Below are 24,266 nucleotides of genomic sequence, written 5' to 3'. Positions count from 1 at the left end.
GTAACGCCGGGGGAGCCCCGGCCCGGCCCGGCGGGGGCAGCGCGGAGCCCCCGGCCCGGCGGGGCCTGCAGGGCTCGGGAGGCGCCCGGGGGAGCGGGGAGGGCCCCGAGGTGGAGGGCCCGGCCTGAGCCGGGATCCGGGGGGACCCAGGTTGGCGGTGGGCGGGGGCGAAGCGTCGGCAGGGCCGGGGGTGCCCTGGGCCCCTCCCCGGGCGGGTGTTTGCCGGGCCCCGTGGGAGACCCGCGGCAGGCGGGCCCCGCGTTTGTTTTGGAGACGGAGATGCTCCTGGGCTGTTATCCCCCTCGGGATGAGGGAAAAGCCCAGTTTAACGCACTGGGAGTGATTTTTCTGGTCATCCAGGGCAGCACCCTCCGCGGTGCCCCAGTCTGGTCTCCCGGCGATTGAAGAGGGGCAGCTCTGCTCTCGACCTTACCGAGCGCAGCCAAGGCCCTGCCGCTTTCTCCTCTTCTCCCTCCGACGGGGCTGCCTGAGGTGGCTTTTCACTGCTGGAATTTGCCTTGCTGAGGGTGTGGAGAGTGACAGCACTTGTTCTTAGGCCAGTGACGAACTTTGATTTGCACCGTTTTCTCCACCCGTGCAGGGCGGATGGCTTTGGAGCTGTCTGTCTTCTTCCTTTCTCTGCTTTATTTGCTGGATTTCAACCAGGTTTTCTTCTTATTTTGTTGGTTTTTTTTCCTGATTGTCTCCTATAGATAAACAGCAAACTCTTACTTTTAGTCTCCTTTCTCTACTGCTTCTCTGCTTCCTGTGGAGAGCTACATCTGTGGTCAGCTGCTTTCAAGGGAGATGGAGCATTGTGAGGGTTCTTGTTTGTGCTGAAAAAGCTGTTCCTAACCCTGTATTTTCTTTTCACAGCTGCTTCATGCTGTCTCTGGCCAACTAAAGCTCTCCAGCTCCTCTATGTTTCTTGTATGTCTTGAAAGTTGAACAGACAATGAGCTGGGTTAAATTTAGAGATGAAAAAAGCTACGGCAAAACTGAAATAAGGGACAAAAACTTTAAAAAAAAAAGTGCATAACTGTTTTTAAGTGATTGTCCAGCATCACTGTGGAGACAAAGCTGCTCCAAAGTAATTTAACTTAAGATTTCAGTATTGGTGCAGTTTTTAGTGCTGTCAGTTGATAACCTGAGTGGTGTCACCTGCTCTCCTGGCAGAGGTGTGAGGGGACTGGCTGTGCCCTGGTCTGTAACACAGCTCACTGCTGTGCTGGGAGTTTCTGCTGCTGCTGGAATTTCAGCTGGTGGCTGCTGGGTTTTACATCTGCATTGGGATGTAAATTGCACTCATTTCTTGTCATTCCCTCAGCAATTCTCCAAATAACTTTCTGTTTCAAAGGAATAATCCTATAAAATCATCTTGCTTTGCTGATGGCAAATGAAATGCTCTTTGGGGCAGCAACTGGAAACTTGTGATATCCTAAGATCTCATTTGTGTGCTCAGGTGTGTCTCACCCCTTTGTGTTGCAGGATCTTATGGTTCTCCAGCCCAGCTGCTGCCTGCCCAAGACAATTCCTAGGCCACCCAACCCATGAGTGGGCAGCGGAGCATCAAGAGGCGATGTGGGGAGTCACACCTGGAGGGCCCCACGGGCTGTGGCCATGGCCCCACTGCTGCCTGTGTGCTCAGCAAACTGGTGCAGCTGCCCACGCCTCCTCTGTCCAAGCACCAGCTCAAACGGTTAGAGGAGCACAAATACCAGAGTGCCGGACGGTCCCTGCTTGAGCCCCTCATGCAGGGCTACTGGGAATGGTTAGTTGGAAGAGTTCCAGCCTGGATTGCCCCCAACCTGATCACCATCATTGGACTGTTAATAAATATATTTACAACTCTGCTATTAGTATGTTACTGCCCAACAGCTACAGAGCAGGTGAGTTATGAACTCCTGACAACTCTTTGTTTTGGTTGCTGTCACTGGTTTTGGGTGGGTTGTTGCTTTGGGGAGAGCTGGTTCTTGCTGTTCAGCCCTTTGTCCTCGTCCTTGTAACCTGTTCTGTGAGTGTTGGTGCCTCTGTGTGATGCTGGCATGCAGAGAGAGCAGCTGTGGATGCTGGAGCAGTTCCTGGGGCCAACACACCCGTGTGGAGCAGGGTCTGACACCAAAGCAGCTGTGAGGGAACAGAGCTCAGCCCCACTAGGAACTGGAGCAGTGGCTCTGCACTGCCTGGTCTGTGTGGCAGGAGGAGCTGGTACCTGTTTACCTTCTGTGCCCAGAACAGGGTGACTCCTCCTCAGCTCTGGGATTGGAGTTTCCACACAGGCTGAGTGGGTTGGACATGCTGGGCTGCACCAGAGCCAAGGCACTGAGCTCTAGAGTAGTGCTGCTTAAGATAGCAAAGCTGGTGTGAGCAAACCCAGCTTAGTGAGCCACAGGAACACCTTCCTGGGCCCCAGCAGCTCTGTGTGCTGGCAGCTCAGTCAGGACTTTTGGCACAGTGTGGTGAAGCTGTGGGAACATGGAGTTGTGTTCCTGAGCTGTGGCCATGCTGTGAGGAGGCCAGATAAAAGCCAGTGGTTTTATTCTTTGTTCTGAATGCACTAAAAGTTCCTGACCTTTCCTGAGCAGAACTGTTTTAACCTGATTTCAGAGCTACAAACATCTTTTTGAGGCATTTCAACTTCTCTCTATCACCACTTACATCGTAAGGTGCTTGAAGACTCATTTTTGTGCACTAGAAGTTTTCACTTGAATGTTGAATCTTAGAAGCTGCTTTTATGTGTGTGCACTGAGAAAGGGAGTTTTTCGGTATAGAAATGTGCTAACACCAGATGGCTGGGAATGTCTCAAGAGTTCCAGCTTTTAAAGTATCTCTACTCCTTCCTAACCAAGTCTCCCAGCCGAGGCTGGGAATCCAGCAGGACCCAGTTTGTTCCTCAAACTCCAAAATCTCACGTAGGTTGGCACAGTCAGCACTGCGTCCCTGCTCCACGTAGGACATGGGAAAGGGGTGTTTGCCTCTCCTAGAAATCTGTTGAAATAGATTGTTTCACAATAACCTGTGGAATTTGGCAGGTGTAAGATAAACAGTGACTATCCAGTTTGAGCAGGGAATACTTGGAGCAGCTCCTTCCTTTTCCAGGCTGTGGCATCGTGGTGTGCGTTGGTTTAACTTGTGTTTATTTCTGAGCAGGGTTACATGTGGGCTCAGACTCTGAAATCCAGTCTGACAGAGAGACTTCAGCTCTCAAGAACCCAGAGCTGGTTTGAGTCACTTAACCAGAGCAAAATTTAGAATTTGGAGAACAGTTGTATTTTGGTTGGTAATTAAACTTCTGAAATGCCTAGGAAGCTGCACTCAGAGCATCAGAAAGTCAGTGTTAGCTGCAGGCTCCTGTATGAAAGCACTGTTTGGTGTTTAACAGTTTGAGAAGTACTTTGTGTGAGGTAAATGAGATTTTCTCCTTGCTTGAACTGAAAAATAACTTAGTGCTGAGGCAGCTTTTGGCCTGATCTGATTTGCCACATGGCACAGCATGAACAAGGAGGTGCTTTTTAAGCGTCAAGGAGCTGTGTGGGTAAGCAAATGGGGCTCTGAAATTCCAGGAGCAGATTTTTTCCTCTCCCCAAAACCACTATTGATTTCTCATGTAAATTTTCTCCTCCTTGTAGCTCACCCTTAGTTCTGCTTTTTCTCAAGAGTGGCTCCTCCCTTCCTGTTGCTGAAAGGTGTAGCCAGGGCAGAGCTGTTGCTCAGGGCTTCCTGCAGCCCGAGAATAAAGGAGATGCAAATACTTCCTGCTTGGCTGGGAGGAGCCAGCTGGAAAAGAGCTGACTGATGGAATGGTACCTGAGTTTATGAAAAAATGGAAAAATTACCTGGATAAAGAGAGAGCTGTGAAATCTTACTTGGCTATAAATAGGCCTAAGTGGAAACACCTACACTGCTCATGAAAGGAGCTTTCAAGAGAGGAGAGCCAGCAGACTGATTTTTAAATTTATAGAGAATCCTTCAGGGTGATGCAATTCAACTTAACTGTGGCAGATAAAATCTATACATGAGGGATAAAAATGGGAGGGAATTGTGTACCATCAGAACCTTGGCTAAATGTGGTGCTCTGCTCTTGGGTGACACATTTCCCCTTTCTCACCTTGTGCTGTTTGTACAGAGACTGCTGAAAGCAGAGCACAATGGCAGCTTTTGGGGCAGAACGAACTGTTTTGGTAAATGGGAGGAACAATGTGAGCTGCAGAAGGAAATATATTTAAGTTGATGTTCTACAAGTTAGTCATGTTTGTGTTGGCCAAAAGCAGCTGGACTCCAGGGCTTTATCAGAGACAGGTCACCTTGATTAAGCTGTATTTGGATTTTGTTGGTGTGGTCTATAAAAGAAAGCTGTTCATAAATGCTCACTTCTGTAAAGTGTGTTGAATTTGAAGATTGCAAAATAGGCAATAATCTCTGATTTATGGATCTGTAAACGGAGACAGAGTAATGGCAACTCCCTGGCTTTTGTGGTCTTAAGGGTTTATGTTTCAAAAAGCATAAAAAAGCTTGGATTGTAATCTTTGCTCTAGCAGGGCTTCAGCATTGTTTGTGTTTCTGTCAGAGTAGAAATTGTTACCATAGATGTGACCATTAAGGGTTCTTAATGTCGATTTGGCAAAGCTGCTCTCGAACTAGAGGGAGCAGTTCATGATGGAGGGGCTGAGCTGCAGAAATGTTCTTGGACTCAAAGTCTGGGCACTGGCAGTGACACAGCTCTCGGTGAGTGGTGAAGGGCTGGTGGAGATGAGCTCAGTGTTTGTGACAAAGTTGGGGTCTAAAAGTTCCCAAGTTTCTGAAATCACTGGGACAACTTGCATGTATTTAACGAGGACTTTGTTAATTTGCTTTGCAAATACAGTATTGCAATTTTTCCAGCTGTAGAGTGCAGTTTCCTGCTTTAGACCAGGAGCTGTAGCTATTAATCTGCCACTGCTTTATTTACATTCCACATGTAACAGCCCATTCTGTCTGTCCTTGCGAGGCCAACTGCCGAGAGGTCCCTGGGTGAGGAGGACATCTGTGCAAGGGGAAAGCTGTTGTGTCAGGCTGTGGGACAGCTCAGCTGCAGGCTTTCTGGTTTTTAAAGATTATTGTAAACCTTATTGTGATTGCCTTTCTCTCTTAGGCACCTCCCTGGGCATACATTGCTTGTGCTTGTGGCCTTTTCATCTACCAGTCCCTGGATGCTATAGATGGAAAACAAGCAAGAAGGACAAATAGCAGCACTCCGTTAGGAGAGCTTTTTGATCATGGCTGTGATTCATTGTCCACAGGTATTGTTGTCATTTTCAGTTGAAGTAGGAGGATTGAATTACTCTGTTTCAGGGATCAAATCTGCAATACAATAAAAAAGCTTCTTTACTGAATAAGGGATAACTGATAGTGCTGAATGTATCACTTTCAACCAAGAAAGTCACCTTTCTTTCCATAGAACAGTGCTCTGGATCAGCTGAATGTCTTCTCATGTGGTACATTGAAAACAAAACTGAGCATGTGACTAATTCAGCCTGAGCCAGCACTTCTCTGTGATGCTTTAGCAGAGTCTTGGTTCTAAAATATTTTCTATAAGTTGTCAGGATACTGTGCTATATTATTTCATATTGACTTGATACAGAGTGATACCAAGACAGGTCTAAGCCTTAGCAGGGGGACTCTACAAGTCAGAGTTTAAGATTATATTTGTCCAGGTCAGTTCCTGGGTTGGTGGAGTTCATTGAGCCAGCCTGAAGTTTAAACCCATTGCAAAAAATTATAAAATCCTAAAATATCCTGAGTTGGAAGGGTCCCACAAGATTGAGTCCAACTCCTGATCGGGTGTTTTGGGTTCCTTAAATTCTAAAGGTCTTGGGCTTTAAATTTTATTAATTCTTTATCAGATTATCAGAGTTTTGTATGGAAAGGGTGGAGGGGAAAGCTTATCTATGTTACACATCCTGAATGTATCCAGCCCCTCAGCTTTCTTAATTGCATCAGAAAAATTTGGAAGATGGGGAAAAACATCTGGAAAATGCAGGAGAAAACCCCAGAATTTGCTGCAGCTGCAGAAATCACTCAAGTCCCTTGATAAGATTAGGCATTATAGAAAATAAAAAAAATGTAGGAAACTGAGAAACCCTTAATATTGATGACTTCTAATAACTGATGTGGATTGACATCTGTGTTGTGCAGCCTGTATATTTTGAAGTGGAACCATTAATCTCTTATGTCTGTGAAATAACCATGCCAGGGTAACCTTCCCACTGTCCCTCCTCTGGGCCCTGTTGTTAGCTTTGCTTCTGGTGAGGATCCTTACACACATCCACCCTTTTCACTCTGTGACTGATTTTCTCCTGCAGTCTTTGTGGTTTTGGGAACTTGTATTGCTGTGCAGCTGGGCACCAACCCTGACTGGATGTTCTTTTGTTGTTTTGCTGGGACATTCATGTTTTACTGCGCACACTGGCAGACGTACGTCTCGGGGACGCTGCGCTTCGGCATGTAAGTACCTGGCTGAGAGAAAGGGAAAGGCACCCTGTTCTCCTGAATTGCACCTTGCCATAGTGCAGCTCCTCTGAGCAGTAGCAAATTGTTTTTATCCATAGTGACAAACTTAGAGCTTCTGGCAGACTTTGGATCTGTAATTAATAGTGAATGTCCCTTAGCTTGTAGGAGTGGTAAAATATCATTTTGGCCTGTTAGTTAATTAAAGCTTTTGATGTGATGTAAAGCTAAATAAGTAATGGAAAGTACCTGCTGTTTTATCCCAAGACTGGAACACTTTGGTCAGATGGTGGCAGTCTGGCTTTAGCATTCATTAAACTGTCTTGATACTGCTTGAGTGTGATGTTATTAACCATAACTCTTAAGAGTATTTGCCACTGTGCCTCCAATTTAAAGTTTGGAATCCCTTTTGGTTAGCACAGATCATGGTTCTGTCGATAAATGGAACCAAAATTGCAATGCCAAGAAGGTCAGGAGCACAAATCCTGTTTCCTGCTGGATGAGGCTGGGTGGGAGGTGCAGCACAAGAACTTGGTGAGCTGTGGGGTTCTCTAACCTTAATACTTAATGTATTCTATGTCGAAAATTTATTCTGTGTTTGCATTCATAGAGTAAACAAACATATTTCAAATAAATGCACTGCAGAATTTATTTTTTGTTGCATCTGGAAACTGAAATTTGCCCTTAATTTGTGGGATTTTTAAACAATTCTACAACAACTACATACAGATGTCGAATAGACTGTTATTTATGGTCTATATATTGCTATATAGGTCTCAGGCACTGCTAAAATAGTACAACTATGGGCCTCTTGTATGTGACAGCTTTTATTGGCAGGATACTGTTTCAATAATACATATGCTCTTGATAAACTTCGTATTTCTGCTCAAAAATTTAAGATGCTAGATTAGTTTTAAATGGCTATTAGAGGAAGAAAAGAAGAAAATCTAGATTTCTGACTGACTACATGAAAGCAGATTGACTGAAACTATCCATTCTGGTACTTAAATCTTTAAAATAAGACATGTGGCTCAAATAATTTCCTGTTTTAAGAGTCTCACTTTTATGCTGTGCTAAAGGTCTGAATGCTTTTAGCTCCCTTTGAACTTAACAGGGCCCTGGTAATCAAAGAGTTCTGGTTATTGATCAAAGAACACAAAAACCCGACCTTGACATGTCCTTGACTTTACAGATGGAAGTATCAACGTCCCCAAACTGCTGTTGTGCTGCAGAGAAGTGTTTGGGTCAGTGCTGGTGCTCACTGGGATGATCCTTTGTCAGGAGTCTGTATTTTGGAGGCATTTTTCAGCAAATTAAATTTTTCTGCCTGGCCTCATAAGAATGTGGTGACCATTGATAGGTAGCTAACTCAGAGCAGGCAATAAGCACCTAAATGTGTGTATCATTAATTCAGATAACACAGCACTGTGTAGTAAACATATTTTGCCTTGTGTCACAAGGTTAATAGACTGTCATGAACTGATGTTCATTTTAACGCAAAACCTACATATTTATCCAGTTAACAGATTCTCATGACACCTTTTTAACAAAGCTTTTGTTTCACTAATCTAAAACTGAAAATAAGGTATTTTATCAGCCATTTCAGATTCACTGCAGTGCACAGACTTAGGAATCCTTAATCATGATTTAGTGGGATCAGAGACAGCTGTTGAAAGGAGCCAGAAAAATTCTTGTGCACAGGAGCTTTTTTCTGTCTGCATCCCTTGTTGTGACTCTCAAAAACCCTCAGAGAGAGGGTGTAGTAGTGATGTTTTAGGGAATGTGAAGGTGTTTTTGACTTGTCTTAATTCTGAAGCAGCAGGAAAGAGCAGACAGCTGGTTATCACTTACTCTGTTTCTGATATGTTGAAGAAATTGTATTTCAGTGCAGAGAGAACTCAATGATCAAATGGTTTGGAGAAGAGCAGAGGGTGCTACAGGGACAGATTGAACATTTCAGGCCTGTGTGTAAGGAGTGAAATACAATCAGCCTGTCTTGCTGGAAAAGTCCATCTTAAAAAAACCAGGGAAATGATGTCAACCAAAGTGTGTGCTTGTGGAGCAGTGTCTGGTTTGTGTATGGGAAGGGGCTGCAGCAGCAGGAGCAGCTGAGGGAGCTGTGGGGGCTCATCCTGGAGGAAAGGAGGCTCTGGAGGGACCTTGTGGCTCTGCACCAGTCCCTGACAGGAGGGGACAGCTGGGGATGGGGAGGGAGTCGGGCTCTGCTCCCAGGGAACAAGGACAGGAGGAGAGGAAACAGCATCAGGCTGCATCAGGGGAAGGGTCAGGTTGGACATCAGGAGGAATTGCTCCTTGGAAGGGGTGGTCAGGCATTGGAAAGGGCTGCCCAGGGAGCTTTGGAGTCCCATCCCTGCCCAAGGAACAACTGGATGTGGCGCTCAGGGCTGGTGACAAGGTGGGGATCAGTCAGGCTGGACTTGCTGGTCCTGGAGGGCTTTTCCAACCTTAACAATTCCATGATTCTCTCTGATGTCAGTGCAGGAGCCTTGGCAAGTCCCTGAAGCTGAGCAAAGCATGTCAGAGTGCAGGCCAGGATCAGTTCCCCTGAGGGAGGAGGAAATGGGATCCATTCTGAGAGATTCCCACAGATTCTGCAGGTGGAGCAGGAAAACTGTTCAGCTGAGCCTGATAGCTGAATCCATGAGCTGTGTAGGTTCTTTGTCTTCTCCCTGACAGCTGTGGGGCAGTCCCTGGGTACTCCAGGATTTAGAATAATCAGCTGAGTCAATAAAGTCCTGTGATCTGTCTCCATCTTCAAATGATCACATAATTCCATTAGATCCTGGAACTAATTCCATTAGATCCTGGCAACCACTGCACTCTTCAAAAAGCAACTGGTGTTGGCTGAGCAGCTCAAATAATAGCTAGAGGTCAGGATAGCTTAAAAATTCCCCAAGAGGAAGCAGGAACTGTCTCAAGGCCAGTGGGGAAGGCTCCTGGAGAGTCACTATAATGATATCAGCAGTGCAAAGGCAACAGGGAATGGCAGGGATAGAGTTAAATGCAGAAGTTTTAGGTAAAACACCTGATCTGGGAATGATCTTACAGAACAACAGGAATACTCAGCACATTTGAAAAAGATGATTTTGAATGACAGAGGGACACTTAGTATTGAAACAGGCCAAATAATGACTTGGTTCTCCTGACCTGGTTTCCAGCACAGGAATTGGTTTGTCTGGGTTGTGGATTTGCAGAGCTTCAGCACAGGATGAGCTGAGTCATATGCTGGGGCAGCTGTGCCATCACTGGGGCACCTCTGCTTTGGAAACATAATTTTTTCCTTCATATCCCAGAAATCAAACTGCCAAGCTGTGATGGACTTCCACGTGTCCTTGTGGAAGCAGATGTGATATACTGCAGGAACATGTTGCAGAAAACAGATGATAGGGAATACAGTGCACAGATCCTGAGAGGATTTTCCTGATGTTATCTGGAACCCAGCTGTGATCACCTGGTTCTTCCCCAATCCAAGGTTATCCCAATTGGATTCAGTAGTGGTTCTGTTCCCTGCAGGCAGTACTGGAGGAGAAGTGAGTGTGTGCAGGCTCAGGATGTTTCCTGCTCAAGGTCAGAGGACAGCTTGACTGCAGGGACTGTCCCAGATCCAGGGGCTCCGAGCCATGCATCCCTGTCAGATTTGGATTCTGCAGAACAGCTCAGAATTACAGAATCATGGAATTGGCTGAGTGAGAAAAGACATTAAACCCATCCAGTTCCACCCCTGCCATGGCAGGGACACCTTCCACTATCCCAGGTTGCTCCAAGCCCCAGTGTCCAGCCTGGCCTTGGATGCTTGCAGGCATGGGGCAGCCACAGCTTCTTTGGGCAGCCTGTGCCAGGGCCTCACCACCCCACAGGAAAGAATTTCTTCCCAATATCCCATCTCACCCTGCCCTCTGGTAGTGGGAAGCCATTCCCCCTTGTTCAGCCCGGGTGTTTTCTTGAGAGACATGAGATACAAACTACTCAGGTAAAGTCCAGGTGCACTTTTTCATGATGGAAGTGCTGGAGGTGCTGAATCTTACTGAGAAAACCCAGTGGGCACTGAACACTCAAGGGTCCATCCAGAGACATGAGGGTGCTGCTGTACCATGGTCTCCAGCATTTCTCCTACAAGTTACTGCATTATCTGGTTTATTACAATGTTTTTTAATTAAAATATCAAAAGTTGGTGATGGTAGGAATTACAGGTGTATATATGTGTAAATATAGACACAATGAGATGGAAATTAGTTTCCAAGGAGACTTCACAAAAGAATATAAATATGAGAGGAAGAATCTGTTTTTACCACCTTTCATATAACTGAAAAGTTAAAAGTGGTTGCTTTGCTGTTTGAATAATAATCTCCAGAGAAAGCAAAGCAATTCAGGCTGCTGAACAAAACAGACTTTCTTGAGGAGAGTTGGAGAATTTGGGTGATCATTCCTGTTCAGTGACTCTGGAGCAGCTGTACAGCCCAAGAGCCTGTGGGATAATGGATGGGTTCACCTGAGCTCTGTCGCTGCTGCTGCTGCTAAGGTACAAAGGAGAGGTGAGGAAATGGGGCTGGATTTCAGAAAGCAGCTAAGCCAACCTTCCTCTTCAGCCTCAGCAGAGGAGAAGTTGGTGTTTACTCTTGCATAGACAACACACACCAAATACTGAAATACAGGGATGGAAACCTTCCAAGTCAGAATTTAGCACATTGAGTTCTTGCTCCTGGGAACAAGCTCAGGATCCCCTGTCTGAGATAAGGCAATAATCCCCATGATTGCAGAGTTTAAACTTTCCAGCACTGCTCTGAGAACTTTTACACCCAGGTTATTTACAGAGGAGAGTGTGAGGTTAAGTAGAGCCTCTGATGATGTCAGGGGATGTTGGGTTCTCTGTGAGCAGGACGTGTTGGTCTCTGTGGTGGCTGCTGCACCTCCTGCTCCCTCAGTCACACTGGCAGTGTCTCAGGAACCTGTGCAGCTGCTGAGGGCTCCTGGAAAAGGGTGGGGGTGGTTCCCACATCTTCCTCTTCCCTCCCACAAGTCATTCAACAGCATTTTCAGCCACGATCCCATTGGTCACGTGTGGAGATACTGCTCCTGATTTGTTCTGGTAAATCCTTGGAGTTCTCACTGCTCTGTGAAATAATGAACTACAACATAACAAACACATGGCTATTGCCTGAGCTGTGCAACTTCTGTGTACCTCTGTGGGCAGCAGAAGGAAATATTTACATACTGGATGTGTAGAATCATGAGGAAAGGGGCTGATGGCCCATTTTTAATATTATTTTTTCCTCAACATGAATTTCCTGGTGCTGGAAATAATTCTAATTCATGTTTCATTTTTTTCTGTAGAGTTTGCTTTGTTCATGCTATTGTATTTCATTGCATCCAAGTGAAACTGCAGGATTGTAATGAGTTAGGATAAAACTCTAATAACTTTATAACTAAGCATTTGTACTTCCAGCATGTGACTCTCAGCTTTTCTTTCTCTTGTGTTCTGATGTTAAACATTCTTTTCTTGCTGCTGTGGTTCCCTTAAGAAAACAGTTCTTTGTCTTCTGCTCAGATTCCCAGTTCATTGCCCAGCCTTAGTAATCCCACTTGCACGCTCAGTAGATACAGACAAAACAGATGGAAGAATCATCATTTTTCAGACCAGAGCATTAACTGGTTCATGGATCCCTGTGAGTTTTTCCAGTTCTGTAACTTCTGTTTTCTGTTGAGGCAGGAGTGTTTTTCTTGTCTGCTGTGATTTGGGGCTTTTTCATGGAGTTTTGTGTGTTGAGGGAGGAAGGGGAGGATGGTGCATAAACCTCCCTTGTAGTTTCACACAGCCTTAAAAAGCTGTATTAGATCAGCTACTGATTGACTCGATTTCAGGGCCATCTCCAGTGTAAGTGTCTGTTTCCTGTTGGATCATTTTCTCAGGACATCTCTCCATTTGGGTTCAGTTTGGCTTCCCTGTTAGCACAAGGAAGGGATTGACTGCAGCTGTCTCTGAGCCCTGAGCCAGTGGTGGCTCTTCAATTGTCTGATGACTTGTTTAGTCAAACAGGGCCTTTAGGAATTGCCCATGGAATACACTCAGTAAATTAGCACTGAGAAGGGAATATTCTGCATGCAGCACAAATCTCCTGGGTGTTAATTGGCTTCAGGCTCAGGAGCCTGACAGGTTCCCAGCAGAGCAGGCATGGGGATTGTCAGTGGCAGCATCTCTGTGGAGTGAAGCACATGCCAAGGTCAATGCCCCTTCTGAAACTTCCCAGATAATGTTAAAAAATGGATCCATGTCTGAATTACAAATATCACCTAAATTAACATAGGAAAAAAGGAATAGAAACTGCAGCTGTTGTGAGGCACCAAAGTAGCTGTGGGGCTTGGACATGAGCAATTCCTCCTCTATTCCCTAAAATACCAACTGTTACCTCTCCCAGTGTGGTGGTTTTTAGCAGTAGCTAAAAATCACCAGTGTACTTACTATTTACTGTGTTATGTGCTAATTAAACTGAACATGCTTGTCAGGCTGAAGTTCAGCAGCCCCTCTGCTCAGGCATGGTGTCTGTGTATTATCACTGCACCTGAGCCCTGCAGTGGGGCCACCATGACCTTTCTGCACTGCCCATTTTTAATCCCTTGGCATGGTGAGTGTCTGTTCCAGCACACTCTGATAAGAGCAGCAATAAACAGGATCTGTGTTCTGGCTGACCCTGCTGCTGAGTTATTTTCTTTTTAAACTAGATGGTTTGGTTTTTTAAAATTTCATCCCATTTTAAAATCTTTTTGTTGTGGTAAAATGCAAATGTATGGCTTTGTTTTAGGAGAAAGGGTGGCTTTGTTGGCTCCAGCATATTTTTTCATCCCTTTCTGTCAGGGGTGAGAAATAAATATATACAGAATGGAGGGTGATTACCCCTGAGCAGGGTCACTTCTTGGAGCATTATTTGCCAAGGTGCTGCGTGAGGAGGGAGATGAAACTTCTTCCTTTCCCTCAGAGGTGTCAAACTGAAATAGAATCTGCATTTCAGCTCCACTAAAAGATGCAGGAGCATCTTCAGCTAAAGAATACCTATATTCAGTGTCATTTGCAGACATGAACATGAGACCAGGAGATGAGAGTCCTGGATTGTGCTTGATTATGGATTTTATTCACCGTGACTCAGAGCAAGGATTTTAATTTATTTCCTCATGCATACATCAAATGATTGTTTCTCCTTATGTGCTGGAGTGATATGGTAAAACTGTAAATTGCAGAGGTTCTGAATGAAGATTTAAATGTGTAAAATATTATGTGGCTTAGAATGGTTTTGTTAATTCAATAATACTCCTGGGTTTTGTGGTTGTGAATCCCTTCCCTGACCTGCCCTTTGAATCCCCCAGACCCTGGATTTTGTCAGATGTTTTGTTCCTGCCTGCAGAGGAGTGCTCAGGAGAATGTTCTGAACTGTTTCTCTTCCTCACACATAGATTTGATGTGACAGAGTCCATGCTCTGCACAGTAGCCATCCAGCTCCTCACGGGAACGCTGGGGCCCCGGTTCTGGAATAACACGGTAAAGCCTTTGCTTGGCTGCACCAGGACTGAGCAGGGCAGCACCTTTGTCATGCACTGCTCTGTGCACAGCAGCTTCTCCAGGGGATTCCAGTGTTCAATACAAGGAGGAAAAATATTTCAATGAATAGGAAAAATTTGGTTTAACTGGAAACAAATTTTTTTGAAAGCATCACATTTTATTTGAAACCAAAGCAAAACCTGCCTGTTTAACCAAAGTTTAAATCAAACTTTTATCACAGTTTTGGCTTCACCTAAAAGCCAAGCAGGGCTGTGGAAGCAGCTCTAACTGTAGATGTAAAATAATGCAGTTGGAACTACTTTTTAAAAAAGCTTCTTTTTTAAAGAAGCCACTTCAATACCTTTCCACCAAAAAAAGGAGAATTTCTTGGCTCTTTCAGGGAACTGTCTTGTGTAATAACTTAAAAAGTCTGGTTAAAAATATCTGGTTTAAGTTGTGTAGCTTGATCCCTGTGCTTGTAGCTTCTTGAAGTAACTTCCTTTCCATCTTGTCTTTATCTTCAGAATGCTTTTCCTTATGTCTGTGCTAAATAAATCCTTCTCCCATCTACTTTGCTAGCCTTAGGAGGGACTTTCTCTTCCTTATTTTACCTCTTTTCTTTTCTTTGTTTCCCTAATACATTGTATATGGGTGAGGTCCCCTTTCAATAAAATATTATCATTAGAAGTGAATGAATTGCATTCCTTGAAAGATCTCATGAATTATGATTATTATTGGTGAATTTTTATCCTGGACTTTTCTTTGAAATATTTGAGGATATAAGCTTTTTGATGTCTTTCTTAGAACTGCATCAGATGTTAAGCAAAAGTGAGGTTATTTTTTTGGTGGTTGGTTTACATAGTTCTTTTTAAACCTGTGTTGATGCTAATTATTTTCTAATAGTTCCTTTGTTTTTTTCATGTAATAGCAGAGCAAAATCTCTGCTTTCAGGAAGTTCTTTAGGAGGATGAATTACTGGCTCTGCTTTAGATGCAGCACCATCAGCAATCTGGTAAATCCTGACGTGTCTCCAGCTGACCCTGGGAGCTGGGTGGCTCTGAGGGGAGTTAGGTGACACCAGTGACTTAATTTTTCAAATACTTTGTTCATAATCTCTGAAGGGCTGGAAATAGTGTCAGGAAATGGTAATTTAGCAAGTGGATGGAGGGACAGGACAAGGGGAATGGCTTCCCAGTGGCAGAGGGCAGGGATAGATGGGATAATGGAAGGAAGGAAGGAATTCCTCCCTGTGAGGGTGGGGAGCCCCTGGCACAGAGAAGCTGTGGCTGCCCCATCCCTGGGAGTGTCTGAGGCCAGACTGGACAGGGTTTGGAGTCACCTGGGCAAGGGGAAGGGGTCCCTGCCCATGGTGGAATGGGATGAGCTTTCAGGTCTCTTCTAGCTCAAACCAGGCCAGGGTTCTCTCCTTCCTCTCTTATCTGGGAACACTCTACATGTTTGAAGACTGCAAATAATCTGCATTTCAGTTTGTCACAACAGGGAAAGGAGGCTCAGGAGAGGAACACACTGCAATGTGTGCAGGAGAACTGATGGATGACAGTGTCACCACAGGAACTGCAGCTGTCCCTGGAAGCTCTGCAGGAATTCTGCTGCTTTGTGAATTTAGGCAGATAGGCAGTGAGGGCCGAAATGTGCATTTTAAAACTCACAACTTTTGTGCTTCCCTGACTTCATTTGAATTAAATCCTTGGGTATTCTGGTTTTCAGCCTGTGGTTTACCTCCAGTGCAATGCTGACATTGCCTGACCCTGTCCCTGCCTCATACAGCACTGCTGGTTATTGTTCCCTAACATCACTTTGCTGCAGAATCAGTCCTTGTCAGTATTATTGGGAATGTTCTCCCCAGCCATGCCACTGGATGTTCTGTCTGGGCATTTTACTTTGTTAAATATTGAGTCTGGGCTCTTTGCTCTGTTGTTAGCATCAGCTCTTTGTTCTTGTTCCTTGCCTGGATGTTCCTGCTGATCTTAAACCTCAATTCAGGGTCTTCTGTTTATTTTATAAAAGATGAAAAAGCCCCTGGTTTATTTGAGTAAGAGATTTTTGGAACGTGATTCTTTGTGTCTACTGAACTTGTACAATAACTTTCCGTCCATCTATTGTGGTGTGGGAATGTCTTGGGAAAAGGGTTTGTTTCATTTTCTCCATTTTGTGGGGCTTGATGATCCTCCACACAATGTGCACAGTGTCAGTATCTGAGCACTGCTGACATGACTCAGTTGTCAGGAAACACCAGGCAGCAAAGCTGTCAGGTTGAGGGGAAGTATGGCTCCAGTGATGCCTGAAAATAACCCACTTGATAAAAATATCCCAGTTCAGAGGCTTTTAGAAACTCTAGCAGAATTCATGCTGCTTGCTCTTCCCATTTGTTTTTTCTTAGGATTTCCACTGTAGTATTTAAATGACTAAATAAATACAAACACAAGTTGAAAATAGAATCTTTGAACTGGCTGATTCCCTTCTTGCTTTGAAATGGTTTTGCTTTCTTACAGCTCTGTGTGTGGTACCTGCTTGTATGTAATTAAATGTGATTATAGTAATTAAATGGGGCAGTCTGCAGGAGCAAAGGTCTTTCCCTATTTTCTACTTTTTTTCCCTTGTTTTTTTACTATAATTTGATAAATGATCCATTACTCCAAAATTGTTTTCTCTAATGTTTACCATGGGAGAGTCACTTGAATATGCAAGGAACTTAATGTAGAATAAAATATGGAACTAATGATGTCATATCTAACCAGGAATATTATCACCCTGCTTTGTGAATAAATTCCCCATCCACTAAAGCAAGTTGGGTGCATTTTCCCCCAAAAAGAAAGGCATTGCTTCGTCTCCATCCAAATGGAGCAAGTGCTTTCCTGCAGCCCTGCCTTTGCCTTCCCATTTCATTTGGTACTTCCCAGCTCTACCAGAGGTTCAAAACACTGTGGTGACTGAGGCAATTCATGGAGTTTTTTGGCTGCTAGCTCATTTTACCTGATTACAATGCATAAATCCAAGTTAATCATTTAGGTCTAAGAGTGTCCTCTTGATCTCCTGACATGTTAATGCTTTTCAGACAGTTCAGATATTGCTTTGCTCACATCTCTTGAATAAAACATTGTTGCTTCAGTTTATAATGGCATATTTTCACTTATTTTTCATTTTAGGGGCTCTTTTGAACTTCTGTGAAGGCTGGTAGCAATCTGCATGTCTGTCATTCCCATTTATTCCTTTCTGAAGCCACCAAGTCCCACCGGGACCCGTTGTTGGGTTGTGTGGCTTCCAGGGGCTTAGCAGATCTTCCCTGCCCTCTCCCCAGGGCCCCCAGAATTCCCAAAGTCACAAAAAAACCACCAGGAAAGCTGATGGTCTGGGAACTGGGACAGGAATTTCTTCTTTTTCGTTGGATCCTTTTAGCCAAACCAATCTCCCGACTCCACTGATGGCAGGAGGTGGTGCTGGCACGGGAGGGAAAGTGGGGCTGAGCAGGTGTTTTGGGGGAAGAAAGTGGTCAGATTTTAAGGAATTTGGGATGACTGCTCCATGCAGCAGCATCAGAGATGTATCTGGTTCATCCTGGGCTTGCACAGTTACCTTGAATTCAAGTTAAACCCAGAGAAGGAACAGTGTGCCCCTTCCACCACCTTCTGCTTCCAGATGTTCTCCCTTCTGCAGTCCAGCTTGGAGAAGCTGCCTGTGGATTTCTGGATTCTTGGATTTCTGGATTCTTGGATTTCTGTCCAGAGGCCACTTGACATCCTGAGAAAAAAATTCACTGAATGATTCCAGCATCAGGCATGTGCTTTACTGATATAAAGCCTATCATTTTAAGTCATCTGACAGTGGTTTTAATGAGCATGGGATGTTCCCAGGACTTTTTCCTCCTCAGGATTAAGAATTTATGCTTTCTTTAAGTGATTGGTTAGTTTCTCCTCAGTAGGTCTTAATGCTTTTGTTTTCTGTTTTAAGGAGCCATTGAAAATACAGAATATTAAGGTGGTACTGAAGTTAAGACTTGTATTTGTTCTACAATAAGAGATTCTTCCTGTAAGTCAGGGAGGAGTTTTTGACAAATATCCTTGGCTGCCTGATGGTGTTTCTGTTTGAGTTGGAAGGGCAGAGCCCTGGGCAGGGGAGTAAAGGTTGTGCCATGGCTGTGTAAAGATAAAACTGTCTCCCTAACCTCAGTCCAGGCACTGCTCCCCATGTGTTTGTTGGACTCTCAGCCTTGTGCAAAGGTTTGTCTGGCAGAATAACTTGGGTTTCCACACATGACATTACTTTATTGTGCATAAGATTTCTGCTGCCAAAAGTAACCTGAAATTTTCCCCCTAGCCAGTTGTGATTGCCTTGCAGGGTTGGTATTGAGAAAATTTAATAGAGGAGAGCTTTCAAGGTTATTTCCTGGGTGTCACATCTCCAGGTTTGTGTAGTGAAAAGCAAATTGACAAAGCAAAGACTCATGGAATGGGTTGGGAAGAACCTTAAAACTCATCTCATTGCAACCCCTGCAAGAGGGGATGTCTGCCAAGGGATTTAGGTGCAGATTTGGAATTATCCCTTGTGCTTATGGCTCTGCTGCTGCCCAGACTGGAGATCCTCAAATGAGAGGATCCACTCCCAACCTGAAGCAAAGTCTGCAGAGAAACACTGAGCTGATGATAAATCAATTCCATGGTCTTGTAGCTCATTTCAGGCAGACAGAGGAAAGCCCAGCCCATAATTCTCCTTCCCTGTGCAGGTGATACCAGCAGGGTTTTGTCACAGCAAAGCCTGTGTCTGCAGGGTTTGGAGTAGAATTATCTAATTGGAAATAAGGATAAGCCAGAAATGTTTCAAAATGACTTGAAGGGTTATTTTTGATGTAGCACTTCAGGGCAAGATACTATGACATGACTATAATATATGTAACATATTTTTTATATATAACATACATTGATATGCATATATATAGATATATAAAATGTGTATGCCTATTTATAACATATGTGGTATATATATATATATGTACACCCCATGTATATATCTCACACCAGCAAGTCCATCCTCTTCACTTTTATTTTTATATACTCCTGTTTCTGGCATTCATTTCTACACCCATTTTTCACTCTTTCTACCTCCCAGACTTTTACTTAAATGCTTCTTAAGACAAAGCCATAAATTCCCTGTTTTCTCCCATTCTTTCCTGCATCACATCCTGGCTCTGCTGGAACCAGAAGAGATTTCTATTCTTGAGGCCACTGCACCATTTCCATCAACCCTTTAGGCATTTGTGTTTCTTCAAAGCTTGATCTTACTCAGAGAATATTCATATTAAAATAGGGTAGGGACTATAATATGGGTTAAAAATATATTTTTAGAATTTTATCATCTGTACGAAATTCTTTTTTTTTTGGTGGACAAGGTTAAAACTGAATATTTATTTCTGCAGCTGCCAATGGGCAGTGAAGAGTTCCAATATGTTCTGTTGATAAAATGGCTTTCTGTTATTACACTGTGAAAACAAAATCATACCACAACATTGCTCTTAATTTAAACAATAAAACTAAATACATTTTTGCCTTCTAAATTACTTGTGAGTTTTTCCTTTTCCTCAGCCTTCTGGGGTGTTTATACTGTGCATGACAGAGTTGCTCCGCTGAGCTTGCGAATAACTGACTTGAAATTGCTTTGAATAATTCTGCGTTGTTTTTTTTTTTTTTTTTGGCTTTTTATACCTAATCAGAATTGATGTGACTGAAGTACAAATCTTCATAATAATCATGCATTTACTGGCAGTGATTGGAGGACCACCTTTTTGGCAATCTCTGGTAATTTTGCTCATGTTCTTATTTTATCCTTTGTAATAATCCCGTGGTCACTGAAGGACTCCTGCACATCTCCAGACAGTTTCACTTCTGCAGGAAAGTTTCACTTTTCCTCATAAATGGAAACAGATTTTGTAATCCAGATCCCTCGGAATTAACTGTGGATTCTGGCTGTACCAGAGTCATTAAAACAAGATTATTTTATACTTTGTACCTGCAGGTAAAAAGCAATCAAGCATTGCATGAACTTAGGTGAAATCCCAGCCAAAACCTGAATTAATTCCATGCAGCAAACAGTGGAGGAATATTAAACTGGGATGAGGATTTGGGGGAATTCTTGTGAGAGCAGTTGGGGATCATCAGTAGATAATTTGGCCTAAATGTGGCTGATGACTCTTGATTTGTGTAAGGGAAAAAACCCCATTTGTCAGGTTTTTCCTTTCAAACTAAGATGATCCTGATTAATTGAGCTCCTGGCACAGCCTGGCTGCAGATGTTTTATTTATATCTATATTATGTATATATCTATATATAATATAGATATGTTGATATAGACTCACCAGGCCATGTCAGCTGTCAGTTTAATGGTAATTACAATAATAATAGTAATGCAGTAGTATTAGAAGCCACTCTGAGCTATCAAAATGGCATTGTCCACAGAAAAGCAGGTGTGTGTATACATAAATTAAAAAGACATAAATTTACAGGAAATAAAATCCAAAGCATTGATTTCCTGGAAGGTTTTCCTAGTTTTCCTTCCTGTTTATCAGTCTTCCCTCTGTATTTGACAAATGCAATTCTTAAGGAAAAAGAAATCTTGATTTCAGTAGCACCAAGAGATGGCCAAAAGTTCCTAAAAAGCTTAATGTCAAATGGATGAATTTCTAATGTGCTCTGTGTAATGGGAGCAATGAACCCACAGCATGTGGAGAGCATCCCAAATGAGCTAATTGTGGCTATCCTGATTTTGCTGCTTGTGCTTAAAACCCCAAAGCCCTTAATTAATTCTAAAAACTGCAAAGTAAATACCATCTAAAGGGAGTGAGGGTGGGTAGGACTGATTAGAAAATAAAAATGAGGCTACATATCATCTTATTGGTGCTGATTTTTCCAGATATATTAGTGTGGCCAACATCCCCATGAAGCTATAATGTAATATTCTGTTACCAAGAGAATTTCTCAGTTCCTGTTCTCAGTTTCCTTTAAAAAAAACAAAGTAAAGGGGAAAAAGTGCTGCTAGAGCAACCTCTGCCACAATTCAATGGTGTTTGTGTGAGCTTAGAAATGGGTCTCTTGTTATTAAACAGCTTAAATAACTCTAAAATAGTCTGTTAAATAACCCTTTTCAGCAAAATCTGGAAATCTAGCAGAAGTTCTGCGTTGCAGCAGCATTTGCCTAAGGCAGCTCCCAAAAATACTTAACTAGTTAGGTTGGTTTAACGGAGCATTTGTCCAGAGAGCGACCTTAATCAGGCCTCCCATGATAATTCTGTTTAATTCAACAAGTGAGATTTTGTGTTCATTTAGAGATAAATGTTATTTGCTGTTTGCAGAGCAAAATAAATCACACAGCACCTTCTCACCCAGCCCTCTCTAATCCTTTAATTCTTGATGTGACTGCAAAATTGGTGGTTTGGTATTTTTTATTTTCTTCTGTTTGGGGGAAGTATGGAGTAAATGTGTTTGTGTACTCAAACATTCCACTTTTCATGGGAAAAGCAAAACACTCTGAACAGGCAAAATGCAGAGCTGTGGATTTTTGCAATTGCTGCTTTCATTACCTTTCCTTTATTCCATGAAACTGTGTGTGCCTATCCTGACCCCTCCTTTCTTGCAGTGTAAATTCTCCTCAAAGCCTGTTCAGTGCTGCTTCCCAGGCTCCTGGAGCTGGTTAATTCCTGTGGGATGCTGACTATGGCTCCATCCTGGATCATTTGAGACATGTGAATAAAGCAAGGAAGCTTAGGGTGACTGGTTTAATAGATTTTATATTTTATTTTCCTGCTTGAAGCAAGGAAAGTGCTGCAGTTGCTGGAGTTTTCTCCCACAGTCTGGAATATGAAAAAGCACCAACACTTTGGGAATACGAAGCTGGAGTTCAGCCCTCTGGAAGTTGTTCCTTGGACAGATGTGACTGCAGTGTATCTGGACAGCTCCAAGCTGCAGCTGGGCTCCAGCCCTGTGAGGAGGACTCCAGGGTTCCCCAGCTGCTGTGGGGTTTGTGGGGTTTGTGGGGTTTGTGGGACTGGGGACAGGAGGAGCTCCTGGAGGAACCCTTCCTGTGCTCTCTTACACGCTGCTTCCATGAGCCCTTAGCTGGACTCTGCTCTGGCCTATTTCCTCATAACTTTATTTTATAAATCCCAATTCATTCTGCACAAAACTGATGGAATGTACTCTGGAATCCTGGCAGTAATTTTCTTGCAAAATATTCAAGACTTGCTTTAATGCTGGCTCTGGCAATCGCTCCTGACTCCATCCTTTGCTTGCTGCCACTTGGTTATTGCCATGCCTGGGCTCTTCCCAAACAAAATCTGGAATTGTGGAATGGTTTGGAATGACCCTTAAAGCTCATTCAGTCCCACCCCCTGCCATGGGCAGAGACACCTTCCCCTAGTCCAGGTTGCTCCAAACCCTGTCCAGCTGGGAATGCTTCTTTCCCAGGGTTTACTTGGATTCTGCAGCTCAATGCACAGAGGTCAATGCACAGAGTCTTCCCTCTGTGATCAGTCTCAGAGGGTTTAACAGAGAACACGATTTGCCTGTAAAAGATGTGACTGGTGATACTTCCCTGCATTGCTGACATGGTTTTGGGAAGTTCTGCCTGCGTGTGACTTTGGATGAAGTCCCTGGAATCACCAGGAAGGGCAGGTTAACTGCAGGGGCTGTAGTGAACATGGAATACCAGACAGGGAAGCCTTGTGGCTGTCTTCCAGTGTCCTCTGAGTTAAGATTCAGGGGCTGCAGTGCCACTTTGTATGAACATTTCCCTCTCTCCCCCTACTCAGAGGGGGAAAAAAGAAATGTAATCTGATATTTGCTTGATTTTGCTGCTTACCACTTTTGACTTTTCAGCAGGCGCTGACTTGTTAATCCACTCCTGGCTTTCCTCTGCCAAATTTCTGTATGTGGCTGTTTCTCAATAATTTTTTCTTCAGACATGTTTTGCACTGATGCAGCTGCTGTGGAGGCCAAAAGGAGGGTGTTAAGAACCCAGATCTGGACTATTATAACTGTGTGTCCTTATCTTCTCCTTCCCTGAGAATCCTTCTCCAGTGTTCTAGTGGTAGCTGGGAGTTCACAGGGTGTTTTTCCCAGCCAACTCCCTTTGTCTTGGGAAAATGTCAACCTTAATATCTTCTGACTCCTGTAATGGAGTTTGCTACTGTCCTTTTGCTTGTAAAAGTCAATCCAGCTCATTCTTTAAATACCAAAGTATCAGTTCTGAGGCAGAGGTCAGCATAGGTACCTGCTTTTAGAAGAGTTTGAGAAGTCCTGAGCCTCCTGACGTGAATGGATGATTACAAGTAGTGCTACAGTCTGGCAATTCAAGCCTTCTCTTTATTTGTCTTTATTCTTTCTCTACAGTTCTCTACATGTAGGAAATGCCTTTTTTGCCTTAGGAGGGGAGAAATACATTTGAGTGTCATGAAACTGGGTGGGGTTTGGGGAGTGGGCTGAACAAGGCATGAAGGGTTAGTGCTCCTCTGCCTCTTAATCATGTCCTGAAAAGACCAAGAGGTTCAGTTGTTGAATGGAGTAGAAAATTGAGGATCTTCAAGAATGATCTTCAGGAGTGTTTGGACAGCGCTCTCAGGCACAGGGGGGATCGTTGGGATGTCTGTGTAGGAACAGGGGCTGGACTGGATGCTCCTGGTGGGTCCCTTCCAGCTCGTAATATTCCATGATAAACCTGCTGAAATCTACTCTGAGAGTGTAATTAAAGAAAAATAGAAGCAACTTGACCTCCTCTGGGCTTCTGTTCCTGGCTGGATTCACTGGGGAGCCGAGCATTTATTCAGTTGAGTGCCATGACTTCAGTTCCCAAATGAAGAGCTTTGAGCAGTTGAATAGACACAGTTGGGAAGTTTTGGTTAGTTATCACTCAACACTTGCTTCCATAACATATTTCCTGTGGTTTACTTTGGACTGTTCTTCATTTCTAGTTTTTCCTGTTTTGCTTGAAACATGACTGTTAAAAAATGAAGGAAACTTTCGAAACTACCTGTGCTCGTTCTCCCCTCTTTAGCAACCTCATCCTTCCTCTCCTGGGTCACTGATCTGCCTTGTCTGATCTCTTTGCTTGCCATGCCTTGCACAAAAGATTGGATCCAGTACTGACCATCCCAAGTGGCTCTTGTTCTGCCCAGTTTGATTCTGACTGCAGCTTCAGGAAAGGTGATGGTTCTCTTCCCTGAAATCAT

At 43.8% G+C, this 24,266-nt stretch overlaps 1 protein-coding gene across 11 annotated transcripts in view; it reads left to right on the top strand.

Annotated features, from left to right (window-relative positions):
• CEPT1 (choline/ethanolamine phosphotransferase 1) overlaps positions 1-24,266 on the top strand; it is a 30,267-nt gene that overhangs the window by 1,192 nt on the left and 4,809 nt on the right. For 2 of the 11 annotated variants that reach the window (XM_058855548.1, XM_058855543.1), the window contains exons 2-5: positions 1,489-1,889; positions 5,132-5,279; positions 6,342-6,483; positions 13,864-14,035. In XM_058855548.1, coding sequence (XP_058711531.1) covers positions 1,551-1,889; positions 5,132-5,279; positions 6,342-6,483; positions 13,864-14,035 — 801 coding nt within the window. In that variant the 5' untranslated portion in view covers positions 1,489-1,550. Of the gene's footprint in view, positions 1-10; positions 151-206; positions 493-532; positions 667-724; positions 818-1,488; positions 1,890-5,131; positions 5,280-6,341; positions 6,484-13,863; positions 14,036-19,760; positions 19,846-24,266 lie in introns of those variants that run through there. The other 9 variants (XM_058855544.1, XM_058855542.1, XM_058855545.1 and 6 more) reach the window with 9 other exon arrangements.

Source organism: Poecile atricapillus, chromosome 23 (assembly GCF_030490865.1).
Source record: "Poecile atricapillus isolate bPoeAtr1 chromosome 23, bPoeAtr1.hap1, whole genome shotgun sequence".
Classification (NCBI taxonomy): Eukaryota; Metazoa; Chordata; class Aves; order Passeriformes; family Paridae; genus Poecile; species Poecile atricapillus.
The sequence above is the reverse complement of the archived record's forward strand: the minus strand, read 5'-3'. Positions and strand labels throughout refer to the sequence as shown.